We start from the raw sequence: 25,469 nt of genomic DNA on the forward strand, positions 1-25,469 counted from the left end.
TTTTTTTAAGTGGGAGAACTTGCACAATTGGTGGCTGACTAAATACTTTTTTGCCCCACTGTACCTCGGAATACGAACTTAATGCGTTCCGTGACTCTGGGCGTATCCCGACGCAAATTTCCCCATAGGGTTCAATGTAAATCCAGTTAATCCATTCCGCCCTCCGAATTTGGTCGCACCCCAAAGCAAATTTTCCCATAAGGTTCAATGTAATTACCGTTAATCCGTTCTGGCGTCCACAGACCACGCGTCAGGGGTGGGAGAATGGCTGGGCGCGGCGGGAGAACGGCCGCACACCACGCAGTGCGGCCGGAGAACAGCCACGGACCACGTGTCAGGGGCGGAAAAATGGCCGCGGACCATGTGTCAGGGCGGAAAAATGACCGTACCCCGAGGCGGAGTTCGCACATCGAGGTAAATTTTTGTGGCCGGAGCTGGTCGTAACCCGAAAAGTTCGTTAGTAGAGGCGTTCGTATCCCGAGGTACCACTGTATATATTTATTTTTATATGCCAAAAATTCTGGGCTGTTGCTGGAGAATCTAAGTGATTTGCAATGAATTTTAAATAGACTGTATCATGCAGAAAGGAATATGACACAAAAAGCAATACATGAACAGGTGTGTGGACATGGTGGAAATAAGGATAATTTGCAAAGATAGAAAGGTGTGGATACAGTGAAAGTATTGGTGAAAACTAGATTTAGTTTTATTTACTTCTCTTTTTCTTAACTAATGCCCTCAATTTAATTGGCTTACTATTCTTACTCTTTTTTTGTGCTCTGCTTCCCCAAAATATAGCCTGATATATTTATTCAACTATGCTATCATCTATTTTTATCTTCTACTAAGGAAATGTAAAAGCATTATTTGAAGCTATGATTCAGAATTTTGTGAATCATTAGTTTTCATTAGTTAGAATACGTGTCATATAATCCAAGTTAGCGTGTAGCAGTATTTATCACTGCTGTTAATACAATATAAAAGTGTTCAAAACATCTTACAAATCAGAGATGTATACTTCCAATGATTGCTAGCAGTAACCCAACATTACATATTAAAGAGGTATCTTTAATTTTAGAAATATTACTGCAAATTACATAGTCTTCAAATGTCTTACAGCTGGAGACATCTTCTAAGTCCAGTAGCAAGATCCTGGGGGGTAGGGCTACTGGCTGTACAGCTTACTAAGATTCCTTCAGCTACAAGAGCTTCAGCTGTTGTTGGACCTATAGCAGCAAACTGTAAAGAGAGCCATATTACAGAATAGATTTATTTATCATGCATGCATAACAAAACAATATTTAAACTTAAAAAATTAGAAAAGAGAGGAAAAAAACAATAAAATACAGTAGAGATACCATTCTTGCTTTGTTGGTCATCAGCCTGATTTAAAAAATGTGCTCAGTGAATAATCATCTCTATAGCTTTCAGTTCTCTTTTGGAGCAATAATACAGATATTATCTGTCAAATTTATGAAGTAAACCTTACCTTAATTTGGGAAATGAGATCACCTGACAATTTCAAAATTTGCTTCAGACAGTATTTAACACCAGAAGGACTGAAGAAAGTAACACTAGCAGGAACACCCTGATCAAATAAAAATATTGAGAGAGAGAACAGATATTTATTTACATTTTTGGTTCCAATATTCATAGATCTTATGATTCTTTAAAAAGGTAAGTTGCTTCAGAGGTTAAAAGTTATCTTCATTCTTAACCTAGGCAGATGGCTACAATGGAAGCAACTAAACTAGATCATGAGTCATCAATATTTTTGTCCAAGAATTCATTAATGTAATCCATTAATTAGATCCTGAAAAGGCTGCTGGAAGGTCAAACAATTTGTAATCAGGAACTAACATGCATATTCCTAGGAATATGTCTTGACACAGAACGTGTTATTCATAGAGAAATAAATAAAATCCTGTGTAAGGAACTGTCCACCATCCTTTCTGGGAAGACTATATATTTTTCTACAAAGTACAGCAAAGCGAGTTCAGATGGAGGCTGCAATGAAAGAAAAAACAAGAAACAAAGCCTGCAACCATTATTTTTTAAAAAAATATCCCTTTTAATGCAGTATTTCATAATATTCTTTAAAAAAAATTAAGTTGTGATTTAATCTACTTACCTTAGGCCACCAATTCAACACAAGCTCTAATGTTTTACAAATGGACATTCAAATATTAAAGCAAACAGTTGTGTGCAGAGAGCCTATTAGCACTGACAAGAGTTTGTGAATAAGGAATTAACCTCAAGAATGGCTTCTGAACAGTAACGGTACAGGTTTTTGAGCCTCTGAAAACTATACACAGGATCATCAATAAGAAGAAGCCAACAATACTTTTCACATTCTTTCTTCCCAAAGCATTTTGGGGTGATAAGACAATGAGGACAAATGGTATTCCATAAACATGTTAAACTGCTCAGATTTTAATGGAGAAGGAAGAGAGGGAATGGTCCTCTGGTCTCAGAACCCTACTCCTGTAACTTATTCCATGATTCTGATACCTATGAGGACTGAGTTCCTGAAGCATTCCAGCTGGTCCTGTTTGCACCTGAGTTATAGGCGGCAGGTAGTTTATCATACAAATTGATAAGCCCATCCATTACTGGAGTTAGAGGAATGGGGTGAATTAATTGGACAAATTAATTTCATGGACAAATGCCAAAACAGAAGAGAACAATAAAATCAACCTGAAGGAAAGGGGAGGTGGCTTTTCTAGCACTCCATCTCAGTAGCCTCTGTTTTACTTTGTTCTCATATGACAATGGGATGGGGTGAGTGGGGATATAAATTCCTTCTGTAATGGCACATGCTGCAAGTGGGCCAACCTTGTGTTTTTTAAAAGTCCCAGTGGCTCCTCATTTGACAGAGACATCAATGATGAGTCATTCCCATTCCATGGAAGTGTTTACTTGAGGGAGCAGCTGACATGGTCCCTCAAGGTAAACTGAATCAGAAATTAGTATTCTATCTATTTCAGATACAAGGGCTACTCACATAAGCAAGAACCAGGACAAGAGTAAAGATGCTAAAGCACTTATAAAGAAATGGATGTATTTATACCTTTATTTTGCTGAATGTACTCCAGAGTTAGAGGTAAAAGGGCTGCATGCTATGCTCAAAACCTTGGATGCAGCCCACCACCTCAAAAGTTGTTACTGAATTCTAATGTTTAATTGGATAGAAAAGGGAAATCCTTAACATGAGTCATGTAAATTTAGTTATATTAAATTTTAATTAAATGTCAATGCAATAGTATCAGATTTTTATTTCTGATCTAAAAATCTACTTCCTCACAAGTACTGTACTAAAAAAAACAATATGGCTCATATGTTATTAAAAAGTCGCATATCCCTGATGTTTCATGATCACTACTGGGGTATTCAGTGTAAAGAACCTTTATTCTTGTAGGAAAAAAACCACACACACACACACGAGAATACTAGCTTCAATCTGCACGGTTTCATTTTGTTTAGCAAAATCTCTCTACTTCCAGTTCAGGAGTGGGCACTCCTTTGAGGCTGGGAAGCATATCTGGCATGTTGATTGTGTGATCTGAGTGCTGTCATATAATGGCTGCCAGAAAGCTTGTCAGTTCACAAAGCCGTGGAAATTCTCCCTCAGGAGCAGGGCAAAATATCTCCAAGGGGTTTTCTTGGTCTAACCTCTGTTCAGTGATAACTCTTTATCAGATAAATAAGGAAGACAGTATCTTCTTGAATTGTAACATGACTCAGAAAACAAAATACCTCTTGCGAGAAGTAATTCTTCAAGGATTCTTGGAGGTCAGGATGTTGACTGCTTTGATAAACAGTAACAGATTCCAATGCAATATCTGCAATATGAACAGTGAAATTTATTTGTGATTAAGAGATTTTTAAAATCAATTTCAATTAAATCAAAACATGAATAGAAATACATTTAAATCAAAATTAATTCTTATCTATTACCTAAAATGCAGATAAAACATTTTCTGAAATGCTTTTTATGATTATGAAAGCAAAATTCTTATGAACATTTTAAAGGTCTATTGTCACAGAGTATACTAATTCTGAATGATTTAAAATGTGCCTTTAAAGGAAGCAGTAATGCCTGATTCAAAATTTGGATTACAATTGATCAAAAGTAACATCTTAAATGAACAAGATATCTGGTTAATGAGAGCTGTTTTTTTTAAATTAAGTGGACTTATGCATGTGGATGAAAATTTCCTTTCTTGAAATTCCAGATGATGTAGCATTTGAGCATAATAAAACATCAGATGTAGCAAGAATTGTGTCTTTAGGAAGTAAGAGAACAAAGCAAGATTTGAAAATAGTGAAAGAAGTGTTGAAACAAAGGGATAATTAGGTCGTTTTCAATGGGAAAGTAAATAAGATGTACATTAAATGATAATGAAGTATAAGGCATCATATCATCTATTATACAGGAATGTTCTCTGTATCTATGCTCTGCACCTGAAACAACTGATTATGTACTATGGAAGAATCCTAACTATAGAGCAGAGGGAAATTTTCTAATATAGAATATTGTGAGGATAGTATCACAGGTTTTTCACTGACTGGATTTTTCCAAGATAGGAAGAAATGTGACACAGTTTTGATGGATCTGGAGAGGTTGTTTTTGTTTTAGAACAACTAGATTACATGGCACTGTACAGATCTTGGGGCTGTGATTAGTTTATTAGCCAGCAGATGGTAGTCATAAAGCCTATTTAGGCTTTGCTCTGCTATTTAAAAAGGATAAAACCAATTAACTGAGCATTATAAGTGAGATGACAGTCCAATACTCCTTTCCAGTGTCATACATATTGATATAAATGGCACACGATTAACTTTCTCCCATTTTTTATGTTGTCCTTAAAAAAATTAATAAGCTGCCCATTATTCAATGTTTTACTTGTCAATGTTGTGAAACCAGGCATCTGTGCAAGATTAATTATGTGTAGGGTGACAGAGAAAATACAAGTGAATGTCATCTCAAATATGACCATGAAACTCCTTTTCAAGATCACTGTCATAATTTTAAAAATAATGAACCAATCAGGACATTCTCTATGCCAAAGGTACTGGGTTAATAAAAATAAAAAGTGGTCCATCTTTGACAGCGGACATCCTATAAGTGTTTGAATGACAAGTACACTGCAAAGATAATGCAAGCATGGTCACTCAGGGCTGTTACTAAGGATTGTTTGCCTGAGATGGGGATAAATCCAATAAATAAACAATCAATTAACAGACTCTAGGCACTTACAGTAAATTTTATTTATTTGATTTTATGTGTATCCCATCTTTCTTTCAGGAACTCAGGATGGCTTACATCATGCTCCCTTCTTTTTTCCCCACAACCACCACCCTGTCAGGTACACAAAAGGATGACTGGCCCAAAGTTACCCAGGGAACTCCTGTGACTGAAAGGGGATTAGAACCCTGGTCTCCCTGCTCCTAGTTCAACACCCAAACCCCTACTCTCACTGGCTCTCATATAATAACACGAATACAACAATGATAACAACATAAGCTAAATTAATGACAGATTACAGTAACAAATTAAACTGAAATGGCACCAATCACTCAGTGAATCTCCAAAGGCCTTCCAGAAAAGCCCAGTCTTTATCAGCTTCCAGAAAGCTGTAAGGGGGTGGCATCCTCATCTTGGGGAGCAAGTTATTTCCAAGGGGGGAGCCCTCAGAGAGAATGCCTGCCCTCAGGCCCACTCCCACTGTACCTCCCAGCAGGTAAAGAGCCTTAGCAGGTACTGTCTCACCATGTAGGTCAGGTGGACAGAGACTATTTGGAAAAAGGGGACTAAGTTTCTTTGCATAAAAACACAGGAAAAGATCATAGTTCAATTCAACCCATTCTAGCCAAGATTTTTTGACCCTAACTGATATGGGCTCTTAAAGGTATCTGGCAGGATTTTCTTCCAACCCTATGTGGAGACGCTGGGGATTGAACATGAGACTTTCAGCATTTATTCTATTATGAGCCTGAGTTCTGAACATGTTTGTTCAATTTATATAGCTGTCCACTTGCCAGGCAACTCTTAAGCCTAGAAGACATGTTAGTCTTCGCAAGATCTTCTGAGTCAAGATCTTATTCCATGTGTTTTAAAAAACTGCGAGCTTTAAAATGGCAATTTTTTTGTTTATTTTATTTTATTTTTTTGTCTCATAGAAGTGAGGTGAAGTTGCAGTGGTTAAGTTGCATAGAAATATACAAACCTGTGATGGACTGGAATGGGGGAAGGGGGGGGAGAATGGTGCTCCCGTCTCCAGAGCAACGCTCTGGAGATAAGCGGAGAAAGCTGGCGCATCCCTAAACATTCCAGAAGATAGTAGAGACTTGTGCATGGGAACTGCTGGTCAGTCTGAGAAGATTTCTGTAAACAGGTGCTGGCAAATAAACCTTGCTGATTGAACTTGCATGGTCTCCAGTTCTTTGGGCTAGGCCTGACAAAACCACACCTATGTCTTGCCTGCAAGCAGATATGTTTGGTCCACAGAATGAGTAATGGAAAACAACAGTTGCTCATCTGTAACCGTGGTTCTTCTAGTGGCATCTATGAATCACACATACGGCTATTCCTGTGACTGTGCTGACATTGTTAGAACATTCTAGGGCTGAGCTGCATTCTGGCAGACCCAAAAGAGTCCCACCCACTGTATGTGCTTGGCTATTTAGCACAATTTCTTGAGACCCACACAGAACATTCATAGCAATTAGAATATACAGCTTTTTTTTTTAATGGAGATAGTTGGGATCAAGAAGTATATGAAAGTCAAGTCTTTGGGTAATTTCCAAGCTTTAGATGTTAATGGTAGTAATGTAGAAGATCATTCTGGCATGATTAACTTAAGGCCCCACCAGGCCTCTCTCTGCCTATGGGCTCCAAGGTAGCCACTTCCCCTGCCTTCATGATATTTATACCACTGGCCTCCACATTTTTATGAAGATTCAGAAGAACTGGAATAGGTATAGAGAATGATAACCAAAGGACTATTATAAAGAAGAGACAGGGGACAATGGGTAGCTCAACCTTGAGAAAAGAAGACAGAGGAGAATATGACAGTACTTTCAAATACCTACAGGGGTATCATACAGAAATAAGTCAAGATCTGTTATCTAGCAGCCCAGAATCTAGAACACCAAGTAATGGTCTTACATTACAGAAAGGCAGACTCTGAAAAAACTTTAAGAACCCTAAAAGTAAGAAGTGAGACAGCAGAATCAATCACCAAGGAAGATGGTGAGTTCCCTTAACTAGATCTCTGCAAGCGAAAGCTGGACAGCCATCTGTTGGGCATGTTTCAATTTTAATTCCTGCACCATGGAGGATTGCATATAGTGGCCCAAGTGACCCTTTTCAACTCTTCAGAGTCTGTAATTCCATAATAGTCATTGTCTTATTTCCTCTGAGCTTCTTGGAGTGGAAAACTGCTGCTTAAAAATATGTTTTATATCAAACCTTTGTCCTTGAGCATTGTTGGAAGTGTTTCCCTTTTTAGAGCACCACATGGAAAAAGTAGAGGCAATGAATTGGATGACTCTCCTGTTTAAGAAGTAAAAATGGATTTAATTCATCATGGCGTTTTAAGCACAAACAACACAAAATAATGCTTTAAAATGGCCACACTCTAAGACACTGTAAGAAGTGCAATATATTTGACTTGTATGCTTACAATTGCTGAAAACATTTAATGCTTAAAACTACACAAGCATCACATATAGTAGAAGCTCTTTAGCATGTAAATTAAAAAAGAATCCATTGCCAAGTTATAGATATTTGCCTAAAAAGATCTGGCAAAAAGATAAATTACCTTGCTATTCTTGAGCTATTCAACAGAGAGCTAGGAGCACAATGCTTCCAATCATCTTAATACATTCTCCTCCCATTCTGACATTTGGCATTCTTCAGACTTCACATATATGCACACATCTAGCAAGTTAAAGACTCAATTCAGCAGAATAAATTTATCTGACCTTCTACACAAAAGGAAAGGTCAAGACAGTCACAAGAAGGGACAGTATGCTTTGAAAAAGAGCTCCCAATTCTACTTGGTGCTTTTGTTGTTGCTAAACTACAGCAGCCATCCTAGGAGAAACTGTTAATTGGAATTAAATCTTTCATTTTTCCATCTTTCAAGATGATGCTCCCATAACTAGTCCTGCTCGAACAAATACTGTTTGGAGGTTAGGGAAGAGGGCTTCTTTAAGGAAAACAATTCTGTTTATGCATTTCCATGACAGTTTTCTTCTAACATTTTCTCATTAATTTTTAGTATTCACTACCACAAACCAAGATTATACCTACAAGCTTAGGAGCATTAAAATGGCTAAATTGCACTTCTATAATCAGAGCAGGTATCATCATTCTAACTTGTGTTTTGGATGTTCAAGTATACATACCAACACTTTTTGCAGTCAGAATGGCACCACTCATGTAGAGAAGGCAGATAGCAGCCTTTTTTTGCTGGAGTACAAACTTTGTTAGAGTACAGATAAATATTTAGGAGGAAAAATGAAAGGTAAAGATAAAATTAGGCCCATGCTACCTATTTTACAGTAGTAGTGGAAACAGAAAATTGGGAAGGAAGAATGATATGTAGAGTTAGGGGTACTGAGGATGGCATGAAAAGCAGACAGAGTGGGCAAAAGCCTGGCAACCTTTTGTTGCAGGTTCTCTGCTATATACAAACAGGAATTTCAATTCTACAGTTACTGGTCCTCATATAGCCAAAATGGCATCAGCTACACAAAAAGGGGAGATACCAGCACACATCTTTAGGGGAGAATACTTTGGGAGTCAGCCCAAAGGAAGCCTATGCATCCACATGAACATTGTAAGGAGAGCAAATGGACGTACATTCTTTTTATTAGATTCTAATTATACCTGAATTCCAGGATTTCTATCTTTCTTCCGTGCTTAGGAACTTCCCAGAGGAATATGGCCATATCTGCATATTAACTATACAACCCCACAGACTGATCCAAACAAGGTTTTGACGTTAACATCAACTATTAATTTCCAGTATTGTCCTGCCCCATCACAATGGTCTTCTGAATCTCTAGCAAGAGAGTTAAGTTATCATACCTGCTCTGCTTATAGCACTTATAGCATGTTTCTTTATAAGGGATTTAAAGACAAGTGAAGATATTTTGGTTTTGTTAAAACCTGATTTTCTATTAGCATCCCAAAGGCACCTCTTGCTTCCCAACAGCAAACAGTGTCTCCTATCTAGGGTGTAGATGTTTCTACTGGATTTGTATCCTTTTGCTTACAGTGATTTATGTGTGGGAGAAAATGGGAAGGAGAACAGACCTGCTGTTTTAAATGTTATAAAATATTCTTGCCCTTTAACTTTAAGATCCTTAGCTGAAGAAAATACAATAAAATTAAATGGAAGGACCTTATTAAAAGTCTACTCAGATTTATCAGAATAACCTTACGTTTTATTAGGTATGTCAGGTATGTCAGTAACATGAAGCAACAAAGATCTCAGACAAAATGCAGAGATAAAAGGAAAATACATTAATATAACTGCTACCTAAGGCTTAAGCCAATGTGATGTCTGAGAAGGAAAGCCAATCTTTTTAAACATGTTTAGAACGAAAGAATCACATCTTGATAGCAGTAGACAATATAATGAGGACTGGTCCTACAGCATTTTCCTTCTGTATAACCACCTATATATGGTAATTAAATTGTAAAAAATCTGTAAGATTTGTCTTGGGAAGAAGACAAATATTGATGCTACCTATTTAATTAAGGGATCAACTAATGTTTTCAACACAGTAGATCAGCCAAACCCAGTACCAAAGACAAAGCTACTTGAACAACAGCAACTGCCCTGGATCCAGATCAATATAGTTTTACTTTGGTCCCACACAAATCAGTGGAATAATTTAGGTGTATTGATTTTAGTATGACTAAACTGCTGTAGATGTAAAATGCTGTATGAATGATGCATTTTAAAGGTTCTAGTATCAATTATCTTTGTTTTAATTCACATGTAGGTCTCTTGTCCTCATGTTTTCATAAGAATTTCAGGAGAAATTGAAATAAAAATTAAATGGGGAACTGGAATTTTGTAAAATGAGGCGCCAGCGTTTAGCATTAACGTATACATCATCTCCATATGCCATGTAGACCTGCAGATCCAATAGATGTTCTTTAAAAATCAAAATAATTGATGGTTATAGCTCATGCATTGTGTGAAAGTATATTTCTGAGAAAAAGCTCAAGAAAAAGGGAATCTTAGAGTGGTAGAAAGTATTATGGGAAATTAAAAGGGGTAGCAGGGAACAAGACAAGTTTACTTCTGGTAAATGTATGCTTTGGCACTGGCCATATCCACTATGTTGGGTATTACATAAATAATATCCAACCCCCACCCCCCTACCCCATAATAGCCATTTTGGGGAGTGACCCACTGACATGCTCTCAAAATGCTAAATGTGACATCTACATATACAGAAAGTAATCAATCCCTCTCTTGCAAAATAGAAAATCTTGCTGCAACATCCAATAGCAAATCTGCAGTATTGGCCTATGTGACTTCTCTTTCTTGCAAATGTTTTGTCAAGAGAGGATTAGAGATTTTAATTCTGTGAAGAAGAGGGTTTCTCCCTCCAAACAAACACTATATTTTAGCATTTATCCTTCTGTTGCAAAATCCCAACACAATGCTATTTTTGTTACTGCTGTTGATATGTATTTCAAAGCCAATCACAGTTGCACAGTATAATGAGAAGTTTGTGAAGCTGTTTTCATTGTTACCCAGGGGAGAAAACGTTCTGTATTTTATGTAGACCATAAAATTGAGTTCATAATAACATATACATATTGCAGACGATAGTCATATACCAGTCATCGAAAAATAGGTTTCCACTTACGGGAGCAAATTAATCCTGCTAGTTTCTCGGCATTTCCACAGTCTTCTCCTTGTGGTTTGAGACCTATTTCAGTTACTGGAGGAGGAGGAGGAGAGATGAAAGTTCTACTGAGTTAATAGAAAATGAAGGTTCATCTTCTGGACATCTGAAATTATTGTGCCATTTTTTAAAAATAGAAATATGTTTTAAAATTAGAATATACAATCCAAAGACTTGATCAACTGTGCAGGCACAATGAAATTGTGTAGCAGCATGGCCAAATTATGTTAATTGTTCATCCTCTGATTCTGGTAGCCAGATCACTGCAATTAGGAGGTAAATTACTTTTTTGACATGCCCTATGAATAAAAGTATATTAATATTATACTTTTGGCAAAAAACAATGGTTGCTGTCTCATCTGTTTGGATACTAACCATAGTAATGGACAAACTGTATCAATTAATACACATAACTTATTTTATACAGCCCTTATGTAGAGTACAATCATCACCAAAAACAAGCCACCGGTTTACAATCTAAGGCAGACAACGAAAAATATGAGATTATACTGCTAGAAAAGAGAAACCTTTTCAGATGTTGCTTAAAGTAAGTCTGAGCCAAATATTTCATGCACACCCACAGCTGTAGCACCATTTATTTCCAGTGGAATTGAAGGGGGAATATTTGATGGTTTCAAGAAGTGGATATACTCAATGTACTTTTAAAGCTGAAATTGTAGATAGCCAATAATTCTTATTTGCCTTGCCTTTAAAAACAGAAGTAAGCTGCTTCAAAACAGCTTTGTCTTTTAGGACAGAATGCCTGCATTGAAGCTCAAAAGTGGCAATCAGATTAAACTGCCTAGAGTGAATTTTATTAAGAATGTTTATCATGGACCAACAAACAAAAACACCAATCAAACAATTCTCCCATAAAAAATATAAAAGCAAATGTTCTAAACCAAATCAGTCAGAAAATCACAATTAACTACCCAACTGGAAATGATCTAATCAAGAATTATTACTGTACATAGTATAGTGAAATATACACATTTGGCATAATAATTTAACTAGGAAATACTTAACTTTGCTGTCAAATTATCCCTACTTTATTTATTTATTATGTCAATCGTTATGGCCACCCAACCTGTGACTCTGGGCAGCTAATACTAAAAATCACAATAAATAGCAAATGAATTGCAAAAAATAGTATAAATTTAAATTGCGCTCGAGGCCCATAATCCAGCTTCCACAACAGGAAAATCACATAAAACTGGCGCACCTGACATCCTGGCCCCATTTCCAGAATCTTTAACAAAAACAAGCAGGGTCGATCTCAGAGGTGGTATGCTATTCTAGAGGGCAGGCACTGCAACCAAGAAAGCTTGGTTCCTGGGTTTCACCTGTTGGCAGTGTTTAATTGATGAGACCTGGAGCATGCCCAGTCTGTCAGATCTGATGGGGCAGGCAGAAATAACTGGAGACGGGTGGCACCCCAAATAACCCAGCCCAATGTAAAAAAAGGCTTTGTAGGTGAAAGCCAGCACCCTGACTTACAACCAGAAGTGTACTGGAAGCCAGGGCAGCTCATGGAGCACTGGGTTTACATGGGTGTACCAAGGCAAAAAGATGAAACTTGACAAGATGAAAGTTGTACCGAGTCAGTGAAGAAAATGAAGGTTCATCTTCTTGACATAAATGACTGTTTTATTGTTTTTTTAAAAATAGATATATGTTTTAGAATTAGAATGTGCAATCCAAAGACTTGATCAGCTGGTGGACCCATAATTACCTATGGCATTGCATTCTGGACCAGATGCAGCTTCTGAGTGGTCTTCAAGGGCAGCCCCATTTATTTATCACATGTATTAAACCAATTTATATAGCCACCCATCTGTGATGGAAGGCATGAGCGGGGAGGATTCTGGAAGGGAGCTTCAAGGTTACAGGGAGCGGGGAGAGACATTCCAAGGAGAGCATCTCCTCAGCCCCCAGCTGGACCATGTGAAAGTCAAGAGAAAGAGACCGGCCCCTCCCTAAGGGCATGATGGTTTTAGTTGCTGTCGTTGGGGGATTAGTCTGGCGAGATTCTGTCTATTAGGTGCAAGCTAATAAGGAAGCTGAGCTGATTTCTGGATTGTCTCCTTGTGATTCTTGGGCTGAACCTGACACCATCTCACCACAGGCGACTCTGGGAGGTGTACAACAAAGCTAAAAACAGTGAATAAATATACTAAAACTATAAATGGATTGTTATTTTTAGGTTTGTTTTTATGTTGTATTTTAATGAACTTTTATCTTGTTGTAAACCACCCAGAGTCGCAGTGGGCAGTGACAAATTTGATAAATAAATAAATAAATAAATAAATAAAATCAAAATAGAACAGAATAAAAGGATGTTAAAAATAAGGGAGCCACCTCACTAATTCCCCCGTCCCCTGGGGTCCTCAGTCCTGCTGGCATAACCAAATCTTAAGGGACCTCTGGAAGCTCAACAATGACGAGGCCAACCTCACCTCAGGGGGGAGAAGATTCCACAGCACAGGTGTCTTGCATTGCAGTAGTCTACCCAAGACGTGATCAAGGCATGAGTAACTGTGAGTAGTGCCTCCCAATCCAGAATGGGCATAATTGGCACACAAGATGGATTTGTGCAAAGGCCAAAGTAGTTAAAAATATAATACAGTTAATGTTATATGGAGTTATTAAGCACTGGCAGCATAAAACCTGCAAGCTGTGAAAATACTTTGGAGGCAGAGCTAAGATGGCGACAGAGCAGCAGTTTCCCTGCTAAGTTCCTTATGATATTTTGTCCTATCCATTTTTATTAATAGTCTAGCTACAATCTTGATTTTTATCTAGTTTTATTTCATAAACACATTCTCCGCAAGAGATATTCTAAAACTGAACACCAAGTCCCTAAAACATCATAAAGGCTTCAGTCACAATATGCCAACACTGAAGCAACAGGGGAGAAAAGGAAACACAACAGGACAAGCCCAGGCTCTTGGATTCTACCCAAACCAACAAAGCAGCCAAAAATTGATCACTACATGATGGACAAGAAAACTGTGTGAAAATATTTCTAAATTTTACCATGTTTTGATGAAGTCATAAGAATCTAACTTAGAAAAGAGAAGTATGGAAAGCAGACTTCCAAACATTCTTTTCTTATGAATGTAAAGAAAATCAGAAAGATTGATTCCCAAAATTGGTAAATAGGTAGACAGACACAGAGACACACTAATTACAATAGGGCTCTCAAATCTCATGATTTTAATTTTTTCCTTTTTGTAGTCCCATCTTTCCAAAAATAAAATGGTGATTCACAGCAGTTTATAAAAGAAAATGGTCAGTCATAATATATATCGTGTCTGTGCCCATGCGTACATACATACCTAGTATAATAATATCTGTTCCCATTTTTCAAGAGTAAGTACCAGAAATGATTAAAAAATAGGTCATATGCTCCTACTGGTCTGCTTTGATGCATATATATGTTCATTAATTAATGTTTGATCAAAAAAGATGAAATGCAAATACTTAAAAAATAATTGTAAAAAATCAACCTACAGCAAGGTAATTAAAATGCCAGACATATTTCTGCAAATGCTTGACTTAGTAGCAATCAGCTACCATTGCAAGATCTTTTACACAAGTACCATTACCAAGCTAGGTATCCCTCACACTATAGCAGTGGTTTTTAAAACTTTGTTCCTAAGACATTACATTTAAAATGTGTATATTACATTTCATTCTGTTATTTCTGGTCCATTTTTCTAATCTATCAAAACGTTTTGAATTCTAATTTGTGTTTCCTGACCAAATTCTGTGTCATCTGAGACTTTCTTAGTCCTACCTATGCACATATGCCAATGCTTACAGCCTGTCACCAACTTTAGCTGAGAGGCTAGGTGGGGAGGGATGGGCCTAATTAAACTTGACATTTGTGGTTACTGATAACAACTGCAACTGCTCTTGCTTGTAAGACTGATTACTCCCCTGTTGCGGGATTCCCCTCAGGACTGAGTTCTTCTATTACTTCTCTAGCTACCTATATTTCAGAAACACGTTTGGTTTCCACTTCCGTCCATGATTTCCAAATCACAGAGTACATAAGCAATTTTAAACACAATAAATGCATTGCAAAAGAGTTGTGGTAATTCTGTAATTTAAGTCCCAATCTTACAGGGACATTCACACTGGCTTCATAATATGAGAAAAATAAAACACATACTGTATGTACGAACAAGAAGACTCCTGTAAATAGATTTAGGCTCCAATCCAAATCCCAAAGAGGCTTACTTCTACATAGATGCATATAGTATTGTACACTATCTTTCAGGAGCAGTAAAATATTAAAAACTTGCCCCAAGAAGGAAACAAACAAACAAACAAACAAAATGAGGAAGCCGCTGTTTCTAAGCAGAACATCTAAGTTTCACCCTCTCAGATATCTCCACTGGACAACACTGAAGAGTTGTTTTCAGCTGGCCTGTCAAATGGATTTTAATGCCATACTTTGTTAGATACACCAGATGCCTTCTATCATAATTAAGGGGAACACTTCTCCAAAAACCATTTTCTAATGCTATAATAATTATAAAGCAGCTTGCATATGCATAATATTGGGGAACATGCAACATGCTTCATACACATCAGTGTATCTTCTCCTCTAGCATATCCTAAATGGATCTATAAGTATGAGCAGTTTGACCGCCTCAATGCCTTATTTATTTGTTAGATCTAAATCCCACCTTTCTTTCAAAAGCTCAGTGTAACTTCCATTTTATCCTACCTATGAAGTAGCTTAGATTAAGAGAGAGTGATTGGCCCTAACTTACCCAGTGAGATTGCATGGCTAAGGGAGGACTGCATTCTGGGAGTCTCCAGCCCTGGATCACTGCATTATACTGAGTTTTAGATAGCCTGATTCCTTGATCTGCACTAGAGGATTAAGGAGCAGACAGTAAGACAATACATTTGCTAATCTTGCTTTAACATGAAGACTTTTTGTCCTGCAGCAAAATAACAGTATCTGTTAAAAGGCATGATGTATACTTTTCTTAAATGTTTTTACATGAATCTAAAAATGTGGCTTACCTAGTCCAGCAGTAGCTTTCCCTACCACATAAACAGATTTAGTATTCCATTCTTTTCTCAGATAATTCTTCCAAGCTATAAAACATTAAATGATATGAAATATTTTGGCAATTAAATGCAAAAATGAAATGTTTATCTGGACATTGTCCAAAAGATGTCCTGATTTGAAAATATCTGAGCTTAGCCAAACATTATAATATGAATTTCAATGATTAGGCAAAGCAAAGTTATTACCAGCTCCCACATATTTCGAATACCTGACTACTCAGATGAAATTCCCATTACATAAATGTAAACTCTAAAACTAGTATATCTAGGATTGCATACACATAGAATGAAACAATGCATCTTTCACACATCATGCTATGTTAAGATATAAGCCATAGTGTACAAACCACAATAGGTGGGTTCATACAATCCATTAAAGTAAAACCATGCAAACAACATTATGCTCACCTTCTTTTTTACAACTATCCACTAGGCATAATCTAACAGCTTCTACTGCTCTTGGACTGGTAAAAATTAATCCATGATATTGTTCAGGATGAAGAAGCTATTTGTCGGAGACAGAAATAAATAAATAAAATATTAACAGAATAGTCACCATCAAGAAATCTTAAAAAACAAGATGTAGGGTACTTTTAATGTTATTTTCATCAAAATCTTAATACACGTGAAAGCACTAAGATCCGTCATTTTAAACAATAATGGGATTCCATTATACCAAATCTTTGATATAGACTGACACATGGGAAGATTCTAGGGCAGATAATAAAGAGCTAAATCAATAAGCACCTTGAATATAATGCACTGATCTTTAGAGGTCAACATAAAAGCTGTCAAGATTAAGACTACCAAGATTTTTTTTGATTGGGTAACTTCCTTTGTAGATTATAGGAATGCTGTGGACATTATATATCTTGATTTCAACAAAGCAGTTCATGAAGTACACGACACTGTTACTAATAAACTAATTAAGTGTGGGGTTTTTAGAAGTGTGCCATCAACATTTTGTTGCCAAATTATAGGGAGGTACCTAATTTTTCAAGACAAATCAACTGGACTGGCAGTTGAACCCTTCTTCAAGACTGGTGATCAGACAGCATCACTCACCACATTTGAAGAAAGAGTGTAATGTATGAATGCTGCTCTCTCTCCTCTTACATTTTGCTGCTTTTGTCTGAGACAGCTGCCTTATTGTGCTTACTAGTAGAGCTCACCCTACCCCTAAAACAATGTGAAAAGGCTTCATCTGAAATAGTAACATGACTCATGTTTAAAATCCAATTTATATATAATTCAAAATGCATATAAATATGGTTGTATAACCTCATATCAGCAGATGTTTACAACCCTATTAGCAAGTATATTTACTGTATCATATATATATTCACAAGATGCTGTTTCTTTTAACAACAGATCTTTTTACCATCTGCTTTGAGTACTATTTATAAAATCAAGTACCATTACAAATAAAAAAAATAGCATAATCCTAGCTCAAGAGATTAATTCTAGTAATCAACCATAAGTCATAGCCCTAATTTTGGCACAATCGGACTTATGGTTGGCTTATTTATTCATTGGTATTTTTTCTCCATCTCAGAACATTGGTTCTGCAACGACAATTTATGGTAAATGAAATGAAAAGGAAAATAAATTGCTGCAGAACAACCTCCAAAAGCATTTGAAAATAAAACAATGTCTAGGCACTTATAAAATATTAAGAAAGATGCACCTATTTTTATATTTTATTTAAATGGCTGTGGATCATTGTTGACTCACCTAGTAATCAGTTTTAGCTATACAAGTTTACATCTAATATAAAAATAAAGGCCTTTTGGTCCTCAAACTACCACCTTTGTCAAAATGATAACCGAGAAGTAAACTCACTCACTGGAAGTATAATCCTCTTATAAGACATTAAACCAATTATAATACCATGAAAGTGCTAACTCATCTAGATAGAATCGTAACGTTTTTCTCTTCCACTGATTCTGAGTGAAAAAGTCTTTAGAAAATAAATATGAAATAAGTCAGCCAGGGCTACTTCACTTTTTTGGTAAGGAAACACATCTCTGCTAGATATTACTGAATTAGCAATGTCACAGGCAGCATTTCCTGCATGCACTGATTCTTAGCAATGGGGCATTTCAGGAAAAAAGTGTGTATGGTATAAATAGTTAAAAGGTTTTAAACAATGATTTCAGAGGTTCTTTGGTCCTGAACATTGACCAGTTCCAGTAATACTGGAAAAAACACATGGTACACTTTGAAGGTTTAGTATTATACTAATACATATATATTAATCATTAATATATGTTTCCTGACTCACAAAGCAGAGAAACCTAGGTAGACTTCTTCCTTCTATGCTTTGCTCATGAGTTTTCATTCAGAACCTGCTGAGAAACATTTTTTTAAGTTGGTGGCCTTAAAATCACTTAGACTGCTTATACTAAATGTGTATTTGAAACTCTGTCTCTCTGCCACACTTCAAAGACGCTGAACATGCTGCTCATTGTTCAACTACAAGTTTACGGTAAATCAAATACCCAACAATAAACTATTTTAAATCAGTCTCATTCTTCCCCCCCCCCCTTTCAACAGTCAGGATGGTAAACTTGCTTCAAAGATTTAGAATGCAACTGTATACAAATACAGTTGGAAGCAAGTCTCTTTATAATCAGAGAGACAAACTTCCAAATAAACATACAAAATACTGCAATACTGAGATTTACTAAATAGAATTCGATGCAAAATCTATAAGCTTTTAAAATTATTTTCAATCTGATTGCTGTTTTTAATGAATGTGAGCTGTCCAGAGATGTACTTGAGTGGGTAACCATATAAATTGAATGAATAAATAATAAATAAATTTAGAGTTAAGACATCCTTAGGTCTATACTTTGTTGTGACTACCAAAGTTAGATGGTAGTCATGGTACTTCAATTCCATGATAGTAATTACCCCCCTCTCAGAATATTAGAACGTTAATTGCAAAGCACCAATAAAGAAGGAATCATTCTTCATACAAAGAATAGAATTTGCTGCCATCAGAGATGCCAGCCACTAAATGATTTTAAAAGAGGACTATACACTTTGATGAAGGATGGGCCTGTTAATACGGCCATCAACATGTATGACTGTATTACTTCTACAAGCATTATGAAGATCACTTGTTAGAAAGCAACAGTGAAAAATGTTTTGTGAGTTTTCATAATATATATAATAAAATAACATGTGCTCAGAATGTTGGATTAAGACTAAGTATTGGGCCTGAATTAGCAAGGCTGTTCTTAAATTCTTAAAATCCATTGCAATTTGCAATTAGGCTTTATAACATCAAAATTTGAATGCCTAACCAAATTAACAGAATGAAAGGAAAAGCAAATGCATACTTTCAGTGGGATGGGATATTACTAGAAATATAATTTAAAACTTACTTTTTCAAAGAAAGTTTGAAGAGAAATAAATTCAAACGTTAAAACTGGGATCAAAGTTGCTTTGAGTCCATGTGAACCCAGTTCCTATAAAGAAAAGTAGAGAGTTTTATGGAAAAAAAGAATCCCAATGATTACCCAATGAAACACCTAAAATGTACAGTGGTACCTCGGTTCACAAACTTAATTCGTTCCGCGACTCTCATCGCAAACCAAATTGGTCGTGAACCGAATCAAATTTTCCCATAAGGTCCAATGTAAATATGGTTAATCCGTTCTGACCCCTCCGAATTTGGCCGCGACCCAATTTTTGATCGCGTCCCGAATCAAATTTCCCCATAAGGTTCAATGTAATTACGGTTAATCGGTTCTGAACCATATGTTTTTGGTTTTTTTTAACTGCAAAAATATGACACAAAGTACAGTACGAAGAGAGAGAAAGCTAACCTTGCTCGATGCAACTACTGGCATGGAGGACAGGAAGCTGGGTGGGGCGGCGGTTACTGCTTGGAGGGAGAGTCCCCCTCCCTACAGGAAGCCGCGACCACGTGTCACGGGAGGGAAAATGGCCGCGGATCCTGTTCGTCACCCGATGCGGAGTTCGCAAACGGAGGCAAAATTTTGCGACCGGAGCTGTTCATGAACCGAATTGTTGGTGAACAGAAGCGTTCGTGAACCGAGGTACCACTGTATAGGTTTTCTATAGAAACACTGCAATATTTTTTTATTTCTGTTTTTTGACCAACCGGGAACCTGTGAGCTTTAATCATGGCAAAAGACTGAATGCCCTTTATTAGAGCTGGAAGAGCAACCATCTTTTTTATCCATGAGTGCAGCGTGATACTAATATACTTTCACTAACAAATGCCTCAGCCCACATACCTGTCTGACTCTGACCTGCAGACCTCAGCTCTAACATGCAACCTAATATGCGGGATGTATTTCATCCCCGTTCCCTGCTCTTTGTAACATCTTGCCTCTGGAGAAGTGCTGGAGAACTCTAAAGTTTGTGTCATTTTGCTGATCTGGATAAAAGCACTGTCCAAGTATGGATTTTGGAAAATTTTATGTGAGCAGAAAACATTGGCATTTACATTTTAGAAGTATTTCTGTAATTCTTAACGTATTATAATGAGACCATTTAAAAGCTATATAGACATCAGTAAACAGCACTGAAAATAAAGAGACTTATGATAGCCATGTGCAGATCTGCAAATTATTTAGCAAATAACATCACATCAGGGAAAAAGGTATAGTTTGGAAAAGAGCAGCTAAAGGCATATTTCATTTAAAAATGTTCATGACTATGGCATATATGACTTTGGCAACAGTTTCTCTGAAATGTTTTTACTGTGATATGGAAAAATGGCTGAATTCACAACAAGAGTCCTGCACATGATTATACATGCTAAGTACTTTATTAAAAATGAACTTTAATGCAGTTAGTCCATATAGAAAAAGAAAAAAGATCCTATATAGACATTTAAATGTTTTTAAAATTTATTTTAAAATAAAATGTAGATTGATTTCCTTATAACATGTGGAATGTATCCCATGGATATGTCAGTACTTTGCATGAACCTCTTACCTGGTGGGATGCAGGCAATGGTAGTGTTTGCTTACAAAGTAATCTCTAGATCCTAAGTTGTATAGAATAGCACGAGTATACTTGGGATAAAACTTTTGTACTTCTGGCATGCTGGCCAAAATAATAAACATAAGTAATAATAATGTATTAAATGTACAAGGCTGCTGTCAGGCCCAGCCCAAGAACAACGATGAAACAGTCCAGGCGAGTACAGTTCCTTTATTTGCTTAACCCTTATAGACAGAATCTTGCCAGACTAAATCTATACTACAGCAACTAGTGGATATACCCTGGGAGATTCCAGGGAGTGGCCATCCTGAATCTCTTAGTCTTCCCACACTCCCTCTGAGGACTGTGTTGTCTTTTGCTTCCTTTCCCCTCCTGGAACGCGCCCCCTCCTTCCTGATAGCCATGATCTCCCACATCACTCTCGTCCCTGTAGATACATTACATCACAGCTGCCAAATCAAAAAAACTTAAAAGTGCCATACGGAGTTAAAACCATCATAAGAATATACAACCAAATACTAGCAGATTGGGATTCTTTTTGTATATTTCCCCAATCACCCATCATTTATCAAGCATGCTCATAGACTGACCTGGCCTTTGGCCTGTTTGAAAAGCCAAGGGTTTAAACTTTTCTAAAGGACAGCTGGGATAGGGCCAGACTAACCTCAGGAAGAATGGCATTCCGTAGGGCAGGAACGATGTACCAAAATTTATTTTGTTCTTACCATTAGCAGAGAATGCTCCATGTGGCACAGTTGTGATTAAACTGATAATCTAGTTTATATTTTTCTATATTACAAAAAAAACAAATGAAAGCCTCACTGGACCAAGTCATAATGGCTGGCAGAATCATATGTATGGACCCATCTGGTGATAAATATAAGCTGAATGTAATGGAAATGAGGTACTTAAAAATATGTGTGTTAAGACAAGACCAGACAGAATCAAGAATGAAGGAAATTAATTATGGACTGAATATAAAGCACAAGAGACTCTGAAGGGCTTTGATCATATATAGAGAATGAGTGAAGAGACTGAATTGCAAAATAAACATATGGAAGAAGAGTGAATGGGTCTAGAAAAAAGGGGGAAATGAGGAAAACATGGCTGGATGGAGCTGATAATCTCAAAAAGAAAGAGATGAATTATTTAAAGAACAAAAGGCAATGTACGAATATCATAATTAAATACTGTAAATAAATATTTCATGAAGCAATATAAGGATGTGGTAGAAGCAATAATAATCTGCAAAGGTAGAAAAGTATGGAGAAGTATGATAACTGGTCTTGGTATAAACAAAAGATATCTGTATTTTCTTTTTCTTATCTAATGCCTTAATTCCTTTGGCTTACCACTGATTTACTCCATTTCAGTGCTTTACATAGCATCACATTAACCGGTAACAGTGTGGTATCTATATACATATCATGTAAAATGTGGAAGCTTGCTATAAAAATAAAACCTACATTTCCTTTATATCGGGGAAAAAAAGTATTACAAGGAAGTCAGACATTAAAGACATTAATCATCCATTTTACCATTCATTCTAATTTAAGCAACGGAGTAGATGCCTATAAGAAATAAATATTCAGTGTAGTAGCATGCCAAATAAATCTTGGATATTAGCATCCCTTATCTTAAACAGTCATGTATCCATCTATTTCTTGTTAATATGTGTCTTACTTCATAAGGTGCTGATAAATTATTGTGATGGCATATGTGGGTGAAGGCAATTTTTTTTGGCACTTTGGTTCCAAATCAAAGTAGACTTCTTTAAAAACTAATCTGTATATTATTCACCTAAGGTACATCAATTTCATACAATGCCATATATTTCATTTTCAGGAAATAATTCCTGTAAAGTTGAAAAGAGAGGCTACAATACATAAAAATGAGATATATACTGTATTACTTCTGGCTTACTGATCTCACACAGCAGCCCTTAATTCACAGCTATCACAGACTGTAAAATATTATTTCCAAAAGACAACTGAAAAAGAGGCACAAACAACTTGCATATTGTTTGAACTAGCCAAAGCTGTTCTTTTGTTTGATCATTCAATTCTTAGTGAAATGTCATCTGTCCAGCACACCCATTAGGCTAAAATGAAGAATTAAATTTTGGATGAGCAGGAATGCGATTCAAATACAAATTTCTAAAATATTATAACTTTGCGTTTAAGTTACTCACATTTATATATGAATCTGGTCCACCATCACTTTCCTTTGGATCCTTCAGTAACAACACTTTCATTGTATACTTGTGAAATGCCTTGTAATAGGGGAACACAAAATGGAAATAAATCTAAAACAGGATTCTTTTTTGTACAAGAGTAGTACTGGTTAATGATCACAAGAAACAGGATAATTAACAGCAACACAGAAATGCTGTTGGTCATAAGATGAGTATGCACTTAATGTGCGCCCTCTGCAAATGCATATCAGCCCTGATAAGGTTAACAAAATGCACATTGTTTTTAAATGATATGTCTTCCCATCCTGAGATGAAAAGGTAAATAGAATTTTTTTTACAAATATGCAGCATATTTATTGTATACTATAAATTTTACATGTAACTTTGTAACATATAACTATGAAAATTCCATCAGTGTTAGAAGACTCCATGCCGTTTCTCTAATACATACTTTACAAGGCACTTATTAAATATTTGCATGTAGACACCTAAGCAAGCCCATCCCAAATGATTTTGTTGTCCTGCACAAAGGAGATAAGCTATGCCTGCCAAGAGGTTTCAGATATATTCCAAGCTGCTTCTCAGAATAGCACTGCAGCATTTGGGAGATTAGCTAAAGTTCAGCAAGAGACACATCCATTTTGTTTAATGCATGGCGGGGGGGGGGGGGGAGAGATCTTTAAAATCCAAATCTAGGGGATATTCTCTTTTCACATCATGAAACAGCCTCATAAACTACAAATCCACTAGATGTTCCCCTGAGGTCTAAGTATTTATATAGCACGCTTCTCATCTGCCTTTCAAAATGTGTAGTTAATTTACAGTAGAAAACATACAATATTAACACCAGGCATTTTAAATGAGCCAGTTAAAGCAAGTTAATTCTAAAATTTAAATAAAAGTGGTGCTATTTTCTAAAAATGTGTTAATATTTGCATTAGTCATCAGGTTGATTTGCTTGCTTTAGCATAATGTTTTACCTGGGATTATGTGTGTTGTGTGGAGTCCTTGGTGCTCTCTGACCTTGGTTGTTTGCTTGCAGACGTTTCATTATACAACTAGGTAACCTCATCAGTGCTAGTGAGTATGGCGTTTGCTCTCTGCTTATATAGAATATAGGGGTTTGCTTGCTCTGCTGGTGTTGGTGGGGACGTGGTTTTCTCCTTGGTAATTCTTTGATTAGGGTATTGTTTTCTGCTTGTTTGTCTGATGTTAATCCCTGTTTATCTGGGTGTAGGCTCCTGGAGAGGATGTGTTCTGCTCTTTTTGTTTCCTTCTTAGCTTTTTTATTGTCCCTTTTGAATGGTGTATAAATGTGGCTTATCTCTATGTGTCTATTGATGGCTGAATATATGTGTTGTGTGTTTGTCTTCCCTGTACTGTAGGTATATTTTGCTAGGGCTTTTGTATCCATAGGTACAGTTTGGGTGTACATTTAGTTTGTGCCTGTTTCTAAATATTTCTTTGAGTGCCACCAGTGTATTTTGCTATGCTTGTGGGGGCAAGTCCATGATACCTGGGCTTCTACTTGCTGTCTTAGAATCTTACAGCAAGTTTTTCATTTCTGAGGCTCTTCATCTTGCTTTCTATGATATGGGTATTAGAGCAGAACACTGGGTTGGAATCAAAAGAATGAGTTGTGGATCCAAGGACCAACTTCTCCCCACCTTTTACCTTTTTTTAGGCCATTCCTTTCAAGCCACATCTTTCTTGGGAGCCACATTGCAAGTGGGTAGCCTTTATGGCAGCCATTTCTTGAAAGCATCAATGACAATCTTTAGAATAGCATATACCTTCCTTTTCTTAAGTTCTCAACCAGAAAGATACATGGATGTAACAGGATATCATGTGTATAAGGTTCTATATGACTTATGCTGCCTCACCCTCCCTTTGGTGGGGGGATTTCTTAATTATCATCCAAAGGAGCTGTACCTATGAGCTAGTACATTTATTTTTCCCTCATGCCATCCATAAGTTCCCTGTAAACAGATGATCATATTTTCCTTCTAAATACTGGCAACTTTAACAGAGAGATAATATATATTTCTGCTCAATATCAAGGTGACAGAATATATCAAGCACAGAAGCATCCTCACATGGTAGGTGAAAGTCCTTGAATGTTTCTTTCCACATCACTGAAAACTGCTGTTCTTTGCAGTTGTGCATTACAGCAACTGCACATGCATTTACAGCAACTTCTATATGTAATGGTGCATATGGGGAACTAAATGTGCACAAATATAGACAACCTGGAAAA

At 36.6% G+C, this 25,469-nt stretch overlaps 1 protein-coding gene across 6 annotated transcripts in view; it reads right to left on the minus strand.

The window, feature by feature from the left end:
• Positions 1-25,469, minus strand: part of UROS (uroporphyrinogen III synthase) — a 29,795-nt gene continuing 4,326 nt past the window's right edge. For 5 of the 6 annotated variants that reach the window (XM_007434100.4, XM_088132231.1, XM_025170444.2 and 2 more), the window contains 9 exons: positions 23,210-23,290; positions 19,425-19,508; positions 16,441-16,537; positions 15,985-16,059; positions 10,903-10,977; positions 7,475-7,558; positions 3,757-3,842; positions 1,490-1,588; positions 1-1,239 (listed from right to left, as the gene is read on the minus strand). In XM_007434100.4, coding sequence (XP_007434162.1) covers positions 1,114-1,239; positions 1,490-1,588; positions 3,757-3,842; positions 7,475-7,558; positions 10,903-10,977; positions 15,985-16,059; positions 16,441-16,537; positions 19,425-19,508; positions 23,210-23,272 — 789 coding nt within the window. In that variant the 5' untranslated portion in view covers positions 23,273-23,290 and the 3' untranslated portion in view covers positions 1-1,113. Of the gene's footprint in view, positions 1,240-1,489; positions 1,589-3,756; positions 3,843-7,474; positions 7,559-10,902; positions 10,978-15,984; positions 16,060-16,440; positions 16,538-19,424; positions 19,509-23,209; positions 23,291-23,663; positions 23,720-25,469 lie in introns of those variants that run through there. The other variant, XM_025170446.2, reaches the window with a different exon arrangement.

Source organism: Python bivittatus, unplaced genomic scaffold, assembly GCF_059951505.1.
Source record: "Python bivittatus isolate LINGU-HERP-01145 unplaced genomic scaffold, Pbiv_v1 ctg000980_np1212, whole genome shotgun sequence".
NCBI classification, from domain to species: Eukaryota; Metazoa; Chordata; class Lepidosauria; order Squamata; family Pythonidae; genus Python; species Python bivittatus.